Below are 21,662 nucleotides of genomic sequence, written 5' to 3' on the forward strand. Positions count from 1 at the left end.
TTCATTCTCCAGCTCCAGGCACTAGAAACGTCTTTCTTTCTTTCTTCTCTATCGATCTGAAGCCGGCTAGCAGTTTTATCCCTCCCCCCCCCCCCCCCCCTGCAGCAGATCATAATATAGCAAGACGGTGCCAACTTTCGCTTTAGCTCACAGTGGAGCTCAATTAAAACCGCCAGTGCGCATGGGCGGGGCGGGGGGTGCGTTATTTTAAGGGGCTCGTTGTGCACCTCTCCTGTGTAGAGTAAGTATGTGGCCCGATAGGGAGCTACAAGGCTCGGGCTCGGGCACTTACCCCGTCTATGAATGTATGTCAGCTAGTGGCGGAGTCACATGTTGCAACGTCATGCTGTAGTTAGTTACTGTAGTTGCGAGGATTGCAACCCTCATTCAAAGCTAAAGAAGTCTCCCATCGCGCAATATCTTCTGCGCTAGCATGCAATCTGCCCGTCTAAACCAATCTCCAATGGAGCCACTTAGTCAGGGGATGCCATTACCTCCGCCATGCAATTTCCACTATCAATAATTTAATCTATTTGCTCCATAGCTGAAAAAGACAACTTCAAGCTCTCTGGGAAGAGAAGGAAAATATCAAACAAACTTAACTCGCAGCCAGGAGAAGAAACCGGGGAGTTGCATCAAAATATCCCAAATGAAACTGTGCTGTTGATGATTTGCTTTACAACTAGACGCTAAAAGGTAGGTCTGTCCCGTTGTGTTTTTATTGCTCTCTGCTTTAGGGGGGAAAGTCTGCAATCAAGCAATCAAGTGCTGGATACTACCAGCGCACCAGCTCCACCGCGCCTGGACGGGCTGTAACTCTATCGCAGTGTCCATGAATAAGAAACGCTGGTATTATCTTGATTGGATTTCTAATAGGCTAGCTGGGGGGGGGGGCAGTGGAGGCAACAAGTTCTTTTTATTTTCTTTCGACGCCAGAAAAAGATATGGATGGTCTTGTATTGAACGCAGATATACGCGTTTGCTTTTTAAAACGTGCTCGTTTGGGGGACTGGGCAGATCCTCACCAGGTGCTCTCCTGTAGGTCTTCCATACAGGTAGCTTACAGTCTCCAGAGCTGGCAGAGCTTAATAGTTAAATTGGGGACTAAAATATGAGAAGAATGGAAATGCATGTTCTCCTTACCGTCCCCAATAAACACAACGCCTCGCAGAGTAGTTTGGGAATTGTGAAAGGGGTTGGACGTGTCATAATTTGACAATGACGTGCATTTTAATACATATATTTGTTTTCTATTTTTAAAGTTTGTTGGGACCAGGTTGTATTGGTGCGTGGAAAACTTGTTTCAATATTGTGCGAGATGAGGAGCAAGGGGCGGCGGGCCGGTGATTGCTCAATAGTGCATTTAAAAGGCAGGGTTATAGTGAATAACTTCCGAGGGATGGTCTGAAGCATTCGCTGCTTTCCTCGTAACGCCAGGACACAGAAACCAGCAGGCTTGTGCGCAAGGAAAAAGTCTGATCCTCTGATAAAGGTTTTATGGGAAACCTGAGCCGAGGTGCTGGGGGAGTGAGCTGAGCGAGTCCTCGCCGTGGTCTCCGCGCTGCGCTGCGCTGCGCTCCACTCCACCGAACCAGGATGGTTTTACGCATTAAAAACTGTGCCCCGTCGGTGCGTGTGCGCAAAACTAGGTAAAACCCCTGGATATGACCTGAAAGATGGACTATCTGTGGCTCTAAACCGAACACAAAGTTGTGCTCTGGGATCTTGCTACTGCTTACCAAGTGAGACTGATCCAGGTTAGCCCTTATTTTTCTTTTTCCACCCGAATGCACTGCGTGTTGCTGCTGGAGAGCTCGGCTTGTGCGGCTTGTGGTGTCGCACTGTATCCAGCTGTAATGCTTTGAAATCACGTATCTTTCAATTTGTTTCCATATAGACACGTTATTGTTGGTTTTATATTGTGTTCAGGTTTATTTGGTGTATTTGATGTTTTTGTTTCTTGCGTGTTTCTGTCAGTCAGCTTTTGCGCTCAGCTCCCATGTTTACGCGCAGTTCTTGCGCTGCGTGTTGAAGGTCTGACATATTTTAACTTGGACAGTGTAGTAAACTGACTTTATTGATGTCACATTCCTCTCCGGGCTTTGGTTACTGATAGTACCTTTTACCTGCTCCTGATACACTCTCTGTGTTGGACTGTGGGAAACAGCAGTGTGTTTATCTTCTCTGTAACACAGTGTTACCTGACAATTGAGTTACCTGCGGATCAAAGGCGTGCAAAATCCCAATACTGTTTGGAATAGTTTAGTTTTTTCTCGATATCGTTGTTAGGAAAGGCTTTTGTAAAGTGTAATCGTGGACAAAGGCGCCATCTAGCGCATCGCCGAGGGAACAGCAGCTGGTTTCGTACTGATTCATGGGGGGGGCACTATAGAAATGTATAGGCCACTCAACGCAGTGAATGCAGATACCGAAGTCATTGCTTTTTGATGTGAAAGCTGAAGGACACACTAATTGTGTATCCGATTATTATTATTATTATTATTATTATTATTATTATTATTATTATTATTATTAACCATGATAATAATAATAATAATAATAATAATAATAATAATGATGATGATGATAATAGTTTGGAGAGATTGGAGGTGGGAATGATAAGAATTTAAAGTTGTAGCGAAACGTCATATACAACAAGAATGCAACCTGTTTTGTGGCATTGTACGCATGTTGTGGAGTAAATTAGCTCACACACGCACACACCAGAAACACACATGTATATATACTCAGGGATCACTCTAGTGGTGATTAGTGGCGGGTGGGGGTCAATATTATTGATTTGAAGCATCACTATAGCATACAGGACTTGCGTTTATCGGTCAGTCAGTATATGCGTGAAGCCCTTCAACTACACTTTTGAACTGGGGTGTGTCATCAATATAAAGACGGTCCTGGCAAAGCAGACATCATACCCGCGTCCCGGGAGATGTGAAGGTGCGGTTCTGTACAGAAGAGATCATCTTAACACGCAACTATATACTATATGCCCACTTCTCGCCTAGTTTAATGTGTGTGATCCAACAGTGGACAGCTTTATGGTGTGGATTGAGATTTCATACAGATTTGCTAAATGAAGGACTTCGGACCTGGATGGCACAATTAAATATTGGTCAGTCCACATTTATTTCCGTTAAAATTGCATCAGTTGATTGGCGTAGATAGCAAATATAAAGTGCGTTTTCACATAATTGATACAGACATAATTGGTGAGTCAGATTAATTAATGCAATCTAGATTGGTTTTAATTGGATGTATGCCTGAATTTACCTAGGTTCAAGGCAGGGAATTGCGCTGTCTCTGTCTCAGGGATAAGATAATGTAACACCTGTCCTCGGGTCACTGTATCGTTCAGCTCCTTCTGTTATTACAGGCAGGCAAATACAGACTCGCCGCTTTGGTCGTATGAAAAATACATTTCCTTTTACCCCATTCACTTGTCAGGAACGTATAGCACGCGTTTTCCATATTCATACTCCGTGCTGTTGATTGATTTACTCATTTACTTAACCCACACAATTAAACAAAATGCTGTCACCTTGGTTTTAATGTGCTGGGATGAGGGATTATCTATGTAATCTATATATGTTTCTATATCCATCTATTTATTCACCCACCCTATAGGCCCTATCTATATCTATATCTATATCTATATCTATATCTATATCTATATCTGTACATATGCCATTCGACTACTATATATGCTTAGCATGCTTGCTGGTTGAAATACCAGGGATTGAGGTAACAAAAACCCCGTTTCTCGTGTTGTGCGAGCTGTAAATGATCCGCAGAGGGTTTGCGTGCGGATCTGCGCTCCGGAGCGGGATGCGCAATTGCTATGGCAACCGCTCGCCGATCGCTTCCACCGAGGCGCAAACTGCGGCTAATTGCAACTGCGAGCTTTATTTGTTTAATTGGCCAACCCTGTTTGTTTAAACTTCAGTCACATTTTCAGCGCACACTTCTTTTTTCCGTTTTGAACCAGTGTGAGGTTAAATTAAACATGTATTTCGGGAAATTCTATTTTTTTAAGTGTCCCGCAAATAAATACAGGTATAACCAACACCGAGACCCACGATCCACACGGCTTCATTTGTTAAAACTAAAATCAATATTTTACATACCCCGTTACCCTCCCCCTGCCCTGGTCTCTTATCAAGTTCCCGGTTCCCACTTGACTGGGGACTGTTTGCTCTGAATTAACACACCGAGTCACGTTTACAAACATGTACATCGATACAGATTTGTGCTCCCTGTAGAGACTGACGACAGCATTGCAAACACCGCTGAGAAACGACGAGGTTGAGAAAAACACATGTTCTGATACATTGGACTCAAAAGAATTGGTTGCCATTGCGAGTGGTTGAATGCAACTTAAAAAGCATGAATCCAGCAATTTCTGTAGATGTTTGTGATCTCCGAGTAATTTGTGGGTTATAGTCTATTTGCCAGCGATAAAGGCGCATTTATAACTTGTCAAGGCTAATCTCTTAAGTGGTTGAAAATCCTCTTTCTCTGCACGGTTTCCAATTTGGGAGGGCAGGGCTGGTGGCTCCCATTCCCTCGGCAGATCCGTGGCACATAAAGGGCTATAGATATAGATATAGATATACAGATACATGGGAGACCTGGGCTAGTTGTGTCATGGTTAGGATGTCACACAACAGAGGGTGCCGACACAAAAACATCAAAATGTGTGTTGTTTTCTCTGAGGTCAACCATTTTGTTCATTCATGTGTAGAAAATGAGGTGAGCACAATATTTATATTTTTACCCCTCTGTCACGTATTTCCAGTGCCAGCCTGTAGCGGCAGGCGGAGAGGCAGCAGGTAGAGAACATATCTAAGACATCTGCTATTTACTCCAAACGAAACATGAAATCTTGTCTTCCAGTGAGCTGTGGCACTCGACCCCAGTCACGGACAGATAAGGAGCCACTCAGATTGGTTTACAGGCTTCGTAAGACGCCTCCCAGCACGCTCTTTGACTGGGCAGCCAGCCTGCTCGTGCCAGCAGTTTATACAGAGAGAGTGTGGGCGCTTTTGTTTGACAGCTTGGCAGAGATGCCTGTTTGACCCTTGTTGAGGTTAGGGTTAGGGTTCCTCTATTCAATTTCTCATTTCTGGATTGTTAAATACAGAGGATTCTCAAACCAATCAGTAATGTTCTAATTAAAGTTATTCGAGTAATAAATACATTGTAAAGGTGCTCTCTGCAATTTGTCCTGATCCAAATTGTCAGTTTTAACTTCAGAAATATTCCTTAATTTTGCTGGCAGTTTGTTAATCGTAATCGATTTTTTTCCCTCAGGATGTGTAACCTGCCTGTATGAAGGCTTTGTTTATGTCAGACTCCTGCAGGGGGCTGGATTGTACTGTGATATAAACATGGTCCGTAAATGTCCAACGACATACATATTAATATGGCGTTCATGATAGATGTGTTGTGTTGTGGTTGGTTACTAATGCAATGGATATGATTGTGACAACCAACCCCATATCATGTGACAACTGACCCCCGTGACGGGGCTGTGAGCCTCGAGCGCCGCGTGTCTGTTTAATCATTTATCATTTCATATTGAAGCGAGAAACTAACATCTAAATAATATCCTCTTGTACAGCAGAATGAATTCTGTCTTTCTGTGTGGATTAACAGTTGTATATGATGTTTGGAAACATAGGAATCAGTAGATAGAGTGACAACCAGTCCTGGTTTCCCCTACACACACACACACACACACACACACACAAACTCACACAAACTCACGCACTCACTCTCTCTCACACACACACACACACACACACACACACACAAACTCACACAAACTCACGCACTCACTCTCTCTCACACACACACACACACACACACACACACACACAAACTCACACAAACTCACGCACTCACTCTCTCTCACACACACACACACACACACACACACAAACTCACACAAACTCACGCACTCACTCTCTCTCACACACACACACACACAAACACACACACACACACACAAACTCACACAAACTCACGCACTCACTCTCTCTCACACACACACACACACACAAACTCACGCACTCACTCTCTCTCACACACACACACACACACAAACTCACACAAACTCACGCACTCACTCTCTCTCACACACACACACACACAAACTCACGCACTCACTCTCTCTCAAACACACACACACGCACACGCACATGCACACGCACACACACACACAAACTGAGACACTCACTCTCTCTCTCACACACACAGACACACACACACACACAAGCTCACGCACTCACTCTCTCTCACACACACACACACACACAAACTGAGACACTCACTCTCTCTCTCACACACACAGACACACACACACACACACAAGCTCACGCACTCACTCTCTCTCACACACACACACACACAAACTGAGACACTCACTCTCTCTCTCTCTCTCTCTCTCTCTCTCTCTTTCACACACACACACACACACACACAAACTCACGCACTCACTCTCTCTCACACACACACACACACACACACACACACACACACACAAACTCACACAAACTCACGCACTCACTCTCTCTCACACACACACACACACACACAAACTCACGCACTCACTCTCTCTCACACACACACACACACACACGCACATGCACACGCACACGCACACACACACACAAACTGAGACACTCACTCTCTCTCTCACACACACAGACACACACACACACACAAGCTCACGCACTCACTCTCTCTCACACACACACACACACACAAACTGAGACACTCACTCTCTCTCTCACACACACAGACACACACACACACACACAAACTCACGCACTCACTCTCTCTCACACACACACACACACAAACTCACGCACTCACTCTCTCTCAAACACACACACACGCACACGCACATGCACACGCACACACACACACAAACTGAGACACTCACTCTCTCTCTCACACACACAGACACACACACACACACAAGCTCACGCACTCACTCTCTCTCACACACACACACACACACAAACTGAGACACTCACTCTCTCTCTCACACACACAGACACACACACACACACACAAGCTCACGCACTCACTCTCTCTCACACACACACACACACAAACTGAGACACTCACTCTCTCTCTCTCTCTCTCTCTCTCTCTCTTTCACACACACACACACACACACACACAAACTCACGCACTCACTCTCTCTCACACACACACACACACACACAAACTCACGCACTCACTCTCTCAAACACACACACACGCACACGCACATGCACACGCACACACACACACAAACTGAGACACTCACTCTCTCTCTCACACACACAGACACACACACACACACACACAAGCTCACGCACTCACTCTCTCTCACACACACACACTCGCACACACACACACACACAAACTGAGACACTCACTCTCTCTCTCTCTCTCACACACACACACGCACACGCACACATACACACACACACACAAACTGAGACACTCACTCTCTCTCTCGCTCTCTCTCTCTCTCTCTTTCACACGCACACACACACAAACACACAGGGTGGTCCAGGTTTAGCAGAAGCAGAAAAACATTGTTGTTCCTTATGACAAAAATTACAAACTGAATTATTATTATCATCATTATTACTATTATTATTACTCTTTCACAAATCCAGTCACCAAAGGAATGGCGATTCCTGACAATGCACGGCATACCCAAGGAAGGTAGGGCGGCAGAGTCGCGGGGCTGCGTTGTCGTGTGTTCCCCCTCCCTGACGTAGGAGCATTCCTCCGACTCCTCCATCACATGCGAGAAGCCGAGCGTGTTACGTCACGTGAAGCACCACCTGGTCCTGTGCGATCCCAGCCGAAACTGGAGCTATTCTGCCTCCTGCATCCGAGTTGTCCATGCATCTCCAGGCTCGAATGAGTGTCGGGACTCTAACTGGAGACGCTGGTTCGAGGAGTGAGTTGAGTTATAGTGACAGGTGACAGATGACGTCTCCCAGTACCGCAGCCTCCTGGAATAACGCTGCATGGCCGTAGAGTCGGAGTAATGATGTCTTTTAACATTCATTTATGGAAAAAAAGAAACTTGTGTGTCTTGGTTTACTTTTTATTTATGTATCAATGTATTTATCTATGTATGTATGGCTCCGAGAGAGAGCTGTCGGGTCTGAAATTATGTTATATTAAGCAGTCGTGATGTGTTTTTCTATAAGTAGGCCTGTGTAAAATTCCCAGCAGGATTTTGGGGGAGAATCACAGAATCACATTCAGAAATATCCCGTGCTCCGTCTTTATGGTTATAGCTGTTTTGGATTGAGGCTTGTACAGTGTGTGAGGTTTATATATAAGATAAGTAGGCCATCTAGGGGTACGGGATAAAACTGTAACTAGATTTCACGAATCTGGTGTCTGAGACTTGAGAGCTGCATTTTACTTTCCATGGATTTATGTGTATATCGATATCAAAACCACAGCTTGTTCTTGTGTGTGTTAGCTCCTCTTTGAAAGGGTTTGGAGCCAAATGAGTGGCTTTACAGAGATAAATTAATATTGATCTTGAACCATATTACACTTTTATTGGAGCAATGTGACATGTAGCACTTTTTAACCACACTGTTTGTGTCTTAACATTTTTGAGAAGAAGAAACCTCTAAACTTGGCTCACCTCGTCCTGCCGAATAAGCGTTCTTGCTCATATCACATATTAACCTGTTGGTGCTCTATGGAAACAGCGGTGAATAATTTATTCCCAGTGCGTCTCAGTTTCTCCCGCTGGGCAGCCGTGTCCGGACGGGCGGCCCATCTTACCCGCCTGGGTGAGACCTGCAGAACTTGCCATGTCCGCCTCATACGAGACCAGATTCCAGTAAGGCCCCCCGTCCACCACCCCTCATTACAGCACAACACAACGATGCCATTCGATCTGCTCATCCGCTACAGTACCAATCACGATAAACAAACATTTTTCCGGGAAAGTATTAATTGAGTTCAACAACATCACATTGCTTAATCGTTGAGTAATGGGTTTGTGCAATCCTGTGTGCGGTGATACTTTAGTGCAGAGTGCTCCGTAATTCGAATGAAACGGCATGCTGGCTTTCCAAGAACGAGTGAAGTGTGTTTGCTGAAAGAAATATGTGCCTCTCTCAGTGTTTGGCACCAGCCTTCGGTTATATAAGCACTAGCGACTTCTTTCCTGGAACTATTGTCAGCGTGATGAACCGAGAGGTCAGTTGTTTTTATTGGGTTCAATGGCACAGGTTTTGGTGACTGATGTAGTCGGATTCAGGGTAAGTAGTAAAGGGGAAAGGACTTCATTTTATCGTAGCGGTGAAATAACTCTATAGCAAGTGGCCAAAACTAGCAGCTACCATTCCCTGTGTTTCACTCCGGCACCTTAAGAAATACTTGTCTTTGTCTTGTTGAGGTTTGAGTCTGAGACGTGGAAAGGAGGCCATTGAACCGGTAATCAAACATCATGGGGCTTCAGCAGCTGATGAAACCGAGTTGTGCAAGAGAGCCGGGATGGGGGGCATATTTGTGTCTTTACAACCACGTGTGAGGAATGTAAACACACTGGAGTGGAGCGCCACATGAGAGAGCCTCTGGAGAAACTTTGTAAGCAACATTTCCAGTCCATATATATATATATATATATATATATTGTGTTACGGTACTGCATCTGAAAGTCGTGGTCGGCCAGGGTTCAAGAATAACAAGTTTTTCCCCCCAATTTAATGACAGATGGAAAGCTGCACTTCAAAATGCACTGACAGGTGCTCGTTTAGATTCATAGTCACAGATAGGAGTGGCCTGACACCGGATTGACATTGCTTTTATTTTACCTTGATAGAAATGCATCGGCCAACGCCGCCAGCTTCACCCTCAGAAAGCAGTTTCTTATCGGCGCTTTAGGATTCACCTTAATCTCTCTTTGGCGTTGAAACGACAAAACAGAAGCAGCGAGAGGAAACAGCACGGCGCTCGGGGGGGAAAAGCAGGAGTTGACAGGGTAATTGCGGTGATCTGGCCCTACCTGTCCCTCTTAAAGCAACAGGAACCGAGAGACACCTTCGGCGGCCGCGCATTCATATTCAATGTGACCGTACGGTGCGGTTGAGCTCGCCTTCTCCCCTAATCTTCCCTAATCTCCTCCACAGAGCTTTATAATAAGCAAGAGGCGAGGACAGCCGCCCGAGTGGAAAGGTGACATTCTAACTCATCTTCCTGCTTAGACAAAGCAATTGAAGCGCTCATGGGAAAATAGTACTTCTGCGTGAAGCTCAATTTAGCTGAATGTCATCCCGTGGAGCAAAGCGAGAGAGAGAAGCGGCCCACGCCAGGCCCAAGCAGGGTGATTTAAATAGGCAAATAACAACAGAGCGCTGACTGCGCCGCCGGTTCAGCCGAGCTTGACGGACGCATTACAGAGTGCTCTCCTTTTCTCCAGGTGCCGTAAAAAGCTAATTTGCCTTTGAAAAGCCTACGGGCAGAAGCAGGGCACAGCTGCTTAAGTTCAGTGATGAAACAAGATTAAGAAGCGAAAAGCCAAGGAAGTTATTGTCTGGGCCAAGACTGACATCGTCCTACATTTCTCTTTATGAGCTCCATGCCACGAGAGGGCATTGTGTAATGCCTTGCAGTTGTGCACTGATTTCCACGGTACGATGACAGTATTGTGAGATGTTTTAATTGCTATTTACGCCAGCTCTTTAATGGTAAAGCATGATTGAAGCAAGTGATTGGCACCTCCTTTGTCCTGAGTGATTTCGAACACATGATTATCAAGCTCCTGCAGACGGGTATAAATAATGAAATGTTATGCTGCTGCCGTGGTGGTTCCTTAATTGGAGAGAGGGCTTCGAGTTATTTTCATCAGTCCCAAAGTAGCACAATGATTCATTCATGAGTTTGATTGTACTTTAACTGGATCGTAGTTTTGAGCTCAGGCCATATTGATTTTCTTTACCGAAACAGGAAATGGCTAAATAAAAAAACATCATTAGTCATTCTTGATGAGAAGATGCTCCGAGGAGTGAGCAGCAATTGCATCGAGATGAGCAACATTGCATCCGCGGCTCCCCGGGGGACGGCTGGGGATTGAGGCCGTGACGTTGGCAAGCTTGTTAAACGGCTGAACAGAGTGGCGATCTGGAATTGGCTTTTAATCTTCAAGAAAGTGGACCAGTTTCCTTTTTTTTTTTCTGGTACCATTAGGGGGGGGGAGTTTGGGAGTGCAGTGCTGATGTTATATTGATGTAGACGAGTGTCTCTCTTGGCAGCCCAAACTCGAAAACATCTAGCACTTAGACCGACCTCAGGCACTGTGACGTGACCTTTCAGAAGCTGATTTGCATCTGAGTGTCAGGGAAACAAAACCACAGAAAGATGTTCGTGCAGAGATGGAGGTTAGTGCCCACACAGTGCCAGATTCCCTGTAACCTTTTCCCCCAGGAAGAGCAAGTTAGACTAAAGCAAGGCACGGGGGCAAACGTGGTGACGGATCGGTTTATCTACACTGTGACGCATGGCACGAGTGGAGAAGCATGCGTGGAGAATGAGAACAGGTTTAAAAACATGATGAAATGCAGAACAAGCACCACCGTTAGCTTTTATAGTGGAAATCTGCTTGTGGTAATGTGGTTGAAGCTGTTATAAGTCCTGCCAAAGCCGCTTTCTCTGAACCAGGCAGACTTTCTTAGGAATTAATCTGCCATTACAAACATTTTTTGAAGTCTGTCATCTCTTGCAGGCGGAATTAGGAAGCACGGTTTGACCCTGGGAATGTTACAAGGAAAGAGAGAGGAGGTTTCAGACGGATTGTGTTGTAGGAACAGTTCTTTCTTCTGCTCGTCTTGTAAAATAGATCAGACCCGCTCTCTGCAAGCGGCGAGACAAACGTTGTAGCAGAGCTGCAGTTGAAAGGGTTTCTGGGAATCTCATCTTGTTCTCCACAGCCGGAGATCTGTGTGTGTGTGTGTGTGTGTGTGTGTGTGTGTGTGTGTGTGGATTTGGGGGGTTCATCCAATCCTGCTCCCATACGACCCCAGTGGACAATCTGTCAGTCAACCGTGCTTGTAACCCGATACTGTGCAAGTCACTTGTGTTATTGCAGAGGGTCATTGTTTTAGGCTGCGTTTTGAATCAGTGCCGCACCGTCGATCTGTTGTGTTGTTTTTATGGAGGCTGATGCTGACGATAGTGATAATAATTAATATCCCAACACAGTCACAGTCTGAGGTCATCTGATCATTAGGTGTATATCTATCTCCACCTAGAAGGCCTCAAACAATGTAAGATCGCTTCGTTGTGCCGCAGAAAACGGCTCGAGGTGATGAGGTCTTCTTCCATCCGGGTGCCTGGCCTGTCTCAGCAGGTTCACGGAAGCGTTTGCAAATTGTGCATAGCGCTGCCGTGAGAGTCTTGGGAGTCTGAAAGCACGTTGAAAGTGCCTGAGATGAATGCTTAAATGGAGTGAGTGACATGTGGTGTAAATTACACCCTTCCAGTGCGTGGGCCTGCATCTGAATCCATCACAACAACTCACAGAAGAATGCACCAGGATAGACGCTTGCTTATTTTATTGGACAGCATCTCCGTGCATCTGTGGCCCCAGTTACAGACTCTGTAATGCAAGTTATGGTGGCAATTCATCGTGACACCCATCGGCCATCGCCCGCCAGCGTTGTGCTTTCGATCAGTCTCTCACAGCCCGTCTTAACGGCGCAGTTCCTGCTCCACAATGGTCAAGGAGTGGAGAAGGGATTAGGAAGCAGTAAAAATCTAAGAGTTTTCAGGTTTGTAGTCTTAAGAACATAAGAACATAAGAAAATGTCCAAACGAGAGGAGGCCATTCGCCCCATCGTGCTCATTTGGTGTCCATTAATAACTAAGTGATCCAAGGATCCTATCCAGTCTGTTTTTGAATGTTCCCAAATTGTCGCTTCAACCACATCGCTGGGGAGTTTGTTCAGATTTGTTCTTACCCTGTGTCTGATGACCCCAAGGCCCTTCCTTTGTGGGATTAGGAAAGGTTAAGTAAGGATTATTTATGTGTAATGTGGGGAAGAAAAAATGAGGTGGATGTTCTCAATTTACCCCGAACCTTTTTGTAGCCAAAGATCGAACGCTATTATCAGGAGAGATAGGCATTTTGTGTTGCTTGATTTCCAGGTAATCGCCACTGCTCAAAGATATCCTCTGTTTGTACTGTTCTCAAAATCTTAAGCACACTTTTTTTGTTGTTGCTTTTGTTTGGGGCAGTGCCCTTAAGCTGATTAGTCCCGGATGGATTACTGGATGAGTTATTGGTGTCTGGAGTGGACCTAAAGGGGCTTTGTCAGGACTACTGGAGAAATTTACTTTCCAGAAACTACACCTTTTTCCCCCGGGCCGTTGTGGAAGAGGTAAATAACTTTAAAACTCATTGTTTGAGCATTTTGTGTGCAGCTCTTTGGGGTCAAGGAGGAGGTGTGGGGTCATTGGAAATAGTCCTGTAGCAAGGTATGGTCAAGAATGGGTTTAGCCTAGTAGCCAAAAGATCTTGAAAGGGTTTGATTTGTGTAAAACAACACACACACAAATGGCAGCATGATTGCAGCAGAAAGTCCTCTGGGATCCCAGGACGGTATCTTGTCGGACCCCTGCACAGATCTGTGGGGAATCTCTTATTTCTTCAGAGGAGGAAGTCTTGCAGAGTCTGCTTTCCCAGAGGGGTTTCTGGAGAAGTCCTGCTGGGTACATGAAAGAGTTCATCAGGATTTCTGAACTGGAAAAAAAGGGATTTCTCTCAGGAATCATGGCAGGAAGTTTGGATGTGGGTGGGAGGCCGGCAGAGGTGAGCAGAGAAGTTATTTTAGTTTCGAACACTATTCAAACATCCAGATTCACCTTCGACTATGCATCGTGGTGAAGTCTTTGTAAGCACTGCATCTTTAGGAGGGTGTTTTGTGAAAGATGTTTTGAAGTGTCGTTAAGTGAATCGTCACTTGTTTTTAAGAGTTTTATTTTTGGAAGTGCTGTGTGGGAATTGGACATTCGATACTTTTTCTTGTTATGATATTGGAGGAAGTCTGGGAGTCTGTCTCTCATTTTGAGCCCTCTGTCCTTAAAAAATCAAAGCTCAGCCACGAGCTTACAATTCACAAGACTTGTTTTAGATGTTGACATCCAGTCCAGGTTTAATAGAATTTCTCTGATGCAATCTCTGTCAGCGTGTCGGACAGGGGGATTCCCAGAGACCCCCAGGAATAGTGTCACGGGCGGCTCTTTGTGGGAACTGGCGCTTTTAAAATCCTGATGCGATGGAAGCGCTGTTGTTGAGTGTTTGTGTGTGTGTGACCTGCAATATGACCTGGCTGGTTTGTTTTTTAAAGCTGTGAAAAAGACCTCGCATCAGGTTCCAAAACTGTGGTAAAACATGGTCAAATAATGCAACAGTGTACTTTCAGCTAAGAAACGGATCTGTAAAAGACGTAACGGGTGACATCCCTAGTCACGGGTCCGCAGTGACTGGGTGAAATCCAGAGACCTGTCTGAGTGCCAGTGAGAGGAGAAGACACTTTGCATGCCTGGAACAGATTTGGATACCTCCCGTCAGCTCAAGTTTGTTTGCACAAAAAATCCAAAGCGTTTCTATGAGATCTACAGCGTGTGCGTTGTTGCCCAGCTTTATTATTTGCGTGTTGCTTGGCTCCTGTTCACAAAGCAGGCGTGATAAGAGTTGGTTATTGTGGTGAGATATTTCTAATATCAGTTAGCACCGGAGTTGTTCGTCGTGTGAATTGTAAGCGCAGACCGTGACGCTGAATATTTGGCGATCCTTCAGTTTGAATTTTCCCAGCGTCCCACTATCCTTTCACATCAGGATTCACCTCAAGGCTGTGTGTGTGTTTGTTAGCGGAGACAGTCCTGGAAGAGGTGTTTCCAGATGAGCTGAAATAAGCAATTAAAGGAGCATTTAGCTTTCCTAACATTGACTTATTATTTTGACTTGATTCCTATTTGTTTTTTACTGAGCTTTATGAAGTAAATCACCACTTCTATAGGGTGCATTGGCTCTGTACATGTTTATAGGTAAGGAGAGAGAGGATAGTGGAGTTTAAGCAGCTACAACTCCCCAACGAAGGTTAAAAGGGGCAGGGCGGTGGATCATTAGCAAGAAGTATGTGAAATTTTCAGATGGAGGCTTGGGGATTCCTGGTTCACTCGTTTATATATAGGATATCTCTGTGGTACTCCGGGCAGCATCCACAATCCTTAACTACAACCCCAGGCACCAATTAAGAGTGAATCGAATGGGTTTTAATGGGTGTTTTGTGTTTTTGGTTACCGTTGTGCATCCGTTTTCCCTTTAATTCACGTGTGAGACTTCGGGGAGCCGAGATCATTAACCGAGACGGGGAGGAGGGTATGCCAGGTGTACGCAGACGCTGCTATTTTTAACCGCCGCGTCCAGGAGCAGAGCGGTGGCATCCACGTGTAGCGAGAGCGGTGCCAATGTGCCGTTGTGGTCTAGATCGCCGCGCCGGTTAGGGTTAAAGAAGGATCTACCGAGTTCTTATGTGTCATTCTGGGACCGGAGTTCTCTGCCCCCCCCGTGTTTCTTCGGAAAAGCTACTGAAATTATTTAGACAGTATTTAGATAAAAATATGAAAACAATAGTGTAGACCTGTCAGTTTGCCAAAGTGACTCCCTTGCTGCCCTGAGGCAAAGTCAACAGTCTGAGATACATACACACATACATATGCTTATTACACTTAAACAAAGAGGTACACAGCATCCTGTGAGAAAATGACGGTAGATTAAGGAAGGCAATATAGAAAAAGCTGAACAAAAGGGTCCTCAGTGAGCCATACAGATAAAAAGCAGTCGGGAAATAAATTCCACAGGAAACTAAAATAAAATACAAGTGCCTGAGTGATAATATCTCACTTCTGGTGGCCGGTTTTCAGAACAACTCTGAATTCTGCATGGATGTACTCTCTCTCTGTCTGCAGCGTAATTTGAAAATCAGATTGGCTGTGTTTAAGTCACTACTCTGCTGCTTTTGCTCCGTGCCAAACCTGAATGGGCTGCTGAGATCCAGACTTTGACCTGACTTGAATGCATATTTATTTCTTACTTTGCTGTTGCACCTGTAGCACATATATATATATATATATATATATATATATATATATATATATATATATATATTGGCATGCACAGAATGATCAATGCAGAAATGAACAGACACCACAGAAACAATCCTGGTGACTATTTACGATGGGGGGGCGGTTTGGGCTCTGCTCCTTGTCTGGCTGCATCTCTGAGCTGTAAGGTTGTACCCTACATTGTGCACATGATGTCTCATTTTCACCACGCCTGGGTTGGTGGTGATAATAAATACATTAAAATTAAAATTGTTTTCCGTGTGCACCATCCTCTAGCAGTTTTCACGAGCGCAGCCCCTGGTCTGTGGTCTTCACCCTCACAAGAGGTCGACCTCCCAGCGCCCGTTCCCCTCCACGCACAGATGAGATAAGCCTGCAGGAGACAGACAGGCAGGGCTCAGGGACATGTTTAAGAAGTATTGGGGCCAAATGGGCTTATGGGGCCAGAGAACAGAAGCGACCGGCCCATGCTATCTTTCATTGCGCTCACGTGGCGTAAAATGTATTTTAAAGGGGACTGTGAACCATGTGAGCAATATTCGATGTGACAGCTCCAATCCCGGGACTCCTGAGACGCTGGCCCACCCGGTACAGAGTCACAGACCTCTTGAGCAGCCGAGGCCTTAAACCTTGAACCCTCGTAGCAGCGTGTGGGGGATTTTGGGGGTAGGGTTTTCTTTTTTAACATTGTAACGCTGGATTCCACGAGGGCAAAAGTTCAGGGTTCGATGACAATATAATGCTATCTTAATACACAGTACCTGTATGACAGAAAATATTTTTCCAATCATAAAAAAGGGAAACTGAGGAAAAGATTATGAATCTCTTCCAGCAGATGTCTGAAGCATTCAGCTTCGATGTGAGCAGGCAGCCTGTTTTTGCTTTCTTTCTTTTTCTCCCTTTTGACTGGATGTAAACATCTGTAAGTGTTGTCAGAATAGAAAACGAAACAATGACAGCTTAATTGAAGGCATTTTAACAGCCTAATACCCCAAAGAGGACAGATGTTTATTGTCACACGGGTGATTGTTACCCAGTGTACCCTTTCAAAAGTGTGCAAAGTATAACTGCACTGCTTTCATACAATTAGCTTCTTCTTCATGAAGAACTGACAACATGTGAATGTTTTTAACGGCAATGCGCAGTGTGTAAAAGTGTGCGGGCTCAGGGTGTGTGCATGGGTCCTGATCTCCTCTCGGCTGCAGGTTGCCTATTATGACAGGTTTGCAGCAGTCCGATCTCCCGTTACTATCACAGGGCATTTAGGAGCGAAGATGTTTAAGGGAAATGGTTATTAATAGTTTACAGCCACCTCTGTTATGCTATTGATGTTGATTCTTAAAACCAGAAGGATATTGAGAGCCAAACCCTGAGCTGATCAATGTTCCGACCCTCACAATCCGAGTGAAGCTGTTCATAGCGGTGCCAGAGGATCTGCAGTGGGGGAGGGAGGGAATCAGTCAGTCGAAACATTGCGCTCGGGAACTGAACTCCATCTCGTCTGGTTCAGCGTGTCAGTGGCCCACTTTGCGGCGCTGGCAGGCAGGAGTGGCTGGGGCCCCTGGGAACGCCACCGCAATGACGTCCTCTAAAGATACCCGAAGTGCGGACGCATTTAGCCTCCCGTGGGGGCGCCAGCCGCCATCGGTAGCAGAGGAGAGCTGATGTCCGAGACACAGTCACAGGCTGTAGACGCTGCGAATCACACATCTAACCAGCTCTCTCTCTCTCTCTCTCTCTCTCTCCCTCTCTCTCTCTCCTCTATGTCGGTTTGTCTTCTCTCCCCTCCCCTCCCCTCCCCTCCTCCTCCTGTTCGCCCCGCGCTGTCCCTCTCCGCAGTTCCACCAGGTGAGAAGAGTGATGACCATCCTGTTTGTTACTATGGTTATTTCATACTTCAGTTGCATGAAAGCTGCCCCTATGAAAGACGCCGCCGGCCTCCGCGGCCACGGCAATGCGGGCTACCCCGGAGCAGCGCGTGGCCACGGGACCCTGGAGAGCGGCGGGGGCGTGGCGGCGCCGCGGGGGCTGCCCTCGCTGGCGGACACGTTCGAGCAGGTGATCGAGGAGCTGCTGGAGGGCGAGGGGGAGCCACAGGGGGCCGCCGTGGGCACCAGGGGGGCCGAGCCCAAAGACGCGGACCTGTACACGTCGCGCGTGATGATCAGCAACCAAGTGCCTTTGGAGCCTCCGCTGCTGTTTCTGCTGGAGGAGTACAAAAACTACCTGGACGCAGCCAACATGTCCATGAGGGTCCGCCGGCATTCAGACCCCGCCCGCCGGGGGGAGCTGAGCGTCTGTGACAGTATTAGCCAGTGGGTGACAGCCGTGGACAAAAAGACCGCAGTGGACATGTCCGGGCAGACGGTCACCGTGCTGGAGAAAGTCCCGGTGCCCAACGGCCAACTGAAGCAATACTTTTACGAGACCAAATGCAACCCCATGGGGTACACCAAGGAGGGCTGCCGGGGAATAGACAAGCGGCACTACAACTCACAGTGTCGGACCACCCAGTCCTACGTGCGGGCGCTCACCATGGATAGCAAAAAGAAGATCGGGTGGCGCTTTATAAGAATAGACACTTCGTGTGTATGTACGTTAACCATTAAGAGGGGCAGATAGTGAATTAAATGTTGTATAGATTTTATTGAGAGTAAAAAAAAAGAGAAAATATCTATTTGTATATATATATAACAGGGTAAATTATTCCGTCAAATGAACATTTTATGGACTGCATGTAAAAAAAAAAGATGAAGTTTATACAGTAAAAGTGGTAAAACAGTCTATTTATTGAACATATCCATGACCTTAAGAAAAACTTAAAATTATTTAAAAAAAATCTTTAAAAAAAAAGAATCAATCAAACAGTCATTTGCGCACAATTTAAATTAACTCTGTATTACATTCCTCAAGACATCGTGGTTTGTTTACGTTGCCAAGAATTTGGAGAAATGAATTAAAAGATATAAAAAAAACAAGGGAAGAGTAAAATGAGAAAAAAACAACAACTGCATGCTGCTTCAATTGTGAATTGAGAAAAAAAAAACTGTCCACTTTGAAAAAAAAAAAGAAAAAAAAAAGGATTTAATTCTGACCAAAACATTCCGTTTACATTTTCAACAGTAAGTGATCTTTCTTCCTATTAGTACTTTATCTGTTTACTGCTTTAAACTTCTCAAGGTAGTGTTGAAATTACATTCTAATGTCAAGGTGCTGTTGTCAAAGCTTTGCTGTTTATTTTTTTATTCCCACAAGTTTAAAAGATGACAAATATAAAGATTATTCATTGACATATGTTCTGGATTAATATAATTCATTTTGTATGTTGTGACGTTGTTTGCAAATATTAAATTGGAATATTTGAAGAAAATAAAATGACTATAGGCAACTGAAAAACCAAGCCAATGAATGACAGTGGAGTTGCAGCCCTCCCGGGTGGGTGTCACACGGCGTAGGCGCGGAAGACAGTCTGGGATGGTCTGTGCCAGTGAGACTGTGCTTGGTCATCACACGAGCATTTAAAATCAGAAGAATAGGAATTAAAATCAGGACAACTCCTGTGTATAGCAGTAGACCCCGCTCCCCCACTCATAGCTTGAACGTAGGTCCTCCCATCACTCAAAGCACACGCCCGCGACAGTGGTGGAGACTGAACGCTTGCTTTTTAAATCTCGGCACCTCCGGAGTGACGGAAGAACCCAGATCGCTCTGCCGCCGACGCCGGGCCGGGTTCTCCACACAGCCCCGACCGCCCCCCGCCCTTCACCGCTGTTGTCTCAGGGTTTCATGAAGCCTTACACGTGTTACTTTACAGACGCTAATGCAAACATTACTGTACTGAACGGAACGCCCCGGCGCCGCCCATTGTGTCTTATTCTGACTCCGGAACACGGAACCACGCTCTCTTAGATACACCTTGTTTCATATGCAATACGACCGAGTGGATAACTATTCACATGTATGATTACATACGTTTTACATATCGTTGACCAGCTCAAACACAATCCTTATAGGACTAGCCATTTTCCATATGTATATATGTTCTGGTAATAGGGCATTGTTTGGTTAGCAAAAAGGTAATATTATAAGCTGATGGATTTTGACTTTCCATTGGGATATCTCTATTTTTGTACCTGGCACCCTTCAATGGCCCGCATTTCTGTACCATAATGGTGGGAAAAACCGTAGAGAGAGTTGTAGCAGTGCAGGCTTCTGTTCACACAACTACTTCACTTCAGAGAGTTCATGCACCTTGAAAGATATCTGTTTTAGAAAAAGAAACAAATGTTGGATAAGCTCATGGCTGTTTGTGTTTTTAAATAAAAGTATTTTGGAGAGAAGAACTTGTGTGCACGGGAGTCAACTTTAACATGCTTTCCAATCTGTTGGTAAGTAGAGTGAAATGGATCCGATCTTACTGAGCTGAAGTCTAATTCTCGTTACAGTGAAGTACGATGAGTTTTGCCAGTCATGATTAGAATGTACTTTAACCCTTCGAAACCCAGTGAAGTGTCAATGTCTCATTCGGAGGCCTGGTCAATTGGGATAATGTATTTCTGTCAAGCTTGTTCAATGTTTGACATATATAATATATAATATATACATCGCACTCGGTTCTTAAGGGTTAATGTAGCTACACTGATGGTAGGAGGACTTTGTTAAAGTAAAACACTCACCACTGAAAAATATTTGTAAAAATCATCACAATATTACTGATGATCTTATCTAGACAGTCACAGAATCAACACTGCACTTCTTATGTTGCACCACAAAAACAATACGCAGTTACACTTTAATTACTCATTAGAATACAGTTTAATTAGGCACACCATACGAAGTGTTTATATCTTTTGGATTTGCACTTTTAACCTGGGGTAAATGATTTAAACTGAATCTCGGTTGGAAAATATTTCAAAGCGACCTTCCAAGAACTAATGAATGAATGAATAAATCATCACATACATACCTACATACAGTAATGCATACCTATATGAAGAAGATAAATAAGTGTGGTTTTGTAATTCACAATCTGTCACTCACGGCAGTTCGTTCACACGGTGCATCATTATTCAGTCCTCGGGGCTCTGGCTCACGCTGTTTACAAATGACATTTGAACCCACAAACCTTTGTCTTCTCCAGTTTTTACTCTTATCAGTGAAAGCACACATCTTTTCATTCCAGCTGACCGAGCCTAACAAGACAAGACAACATACTACAGACATGTGAGAATTTACACTTGATAGCTCCCAGTTTGGTGAGAGAGTCATGAGCGCAGATGAACAGGGAGATGAATGGGTGTGTAATTCCCATGATGCACCTTGTTGCCTCTCTCCACACGATTACATAAACATTTCTCTGAGCCACACAGACCAGCAGTACTGGGCAGGGTTTGACTGGACGTCCACTGGCCTGAGTTCAGTCAATGTCTCTATATGGACACAACTCTCAGCCTAACCCAACACTCATCCTTCTCACCACC

The 21,662-nt window shown here is 45.1% G+C and overlaps 1 protein-coding gene across 2 annotated transcripts; it reads left to right on the forward strand.

Moving 5' to 3' along the window:
* Nucleotides 1-253: 253 nt before the first annotated feature.
* bdnf (brain-derived neurotrophic factor) lies at nt 254-20,525 on the forward strand. 2 transcript variants are annotated; one of them, XM_066700781.1, is made up of 2 exons: nt 254-696; nt 18,022-20,525. In XM_066700781.1, exon 2 carries the CDS (start codon nt 18,043-18,045, stop codon nt 18,802-18,804), a length of 762 nt encoding a protein of 253 aa, XP_066556878.1. In that variant the 5' UTR covers nt 254-696; nt 18,022-18,042; the 3' UTR covers nt 18,805-20,525. The 2 variants fall into 2 exon arrangements, with proteins under 2 accessions (XP_066556878.1, XP_066556877.1); XM_066700780.1 differs by lacking the exon at nt 254-696 and adding an exon at nt 1,360-1,757.
* The last annotated feature ends 1,137 nt before the right edge of the window (nt 20,526-21,662 follow it).

The sequence above is a fragment of the Amia ocellicauda genome, chromosome 4 (genome assembly GCF_036373705.1).
Source record: "Amia ocellicauda isolate fAmiCal2 chromosome 4, fAmiCal2.hap1, whole genome shotgun sequence".
Taxonomy (NCBI): Eukaryota; Metazoa; Chordata; class Actinopteri; order Amiiformes; family Amiidae; genus Amia; species Amia ocellicauda.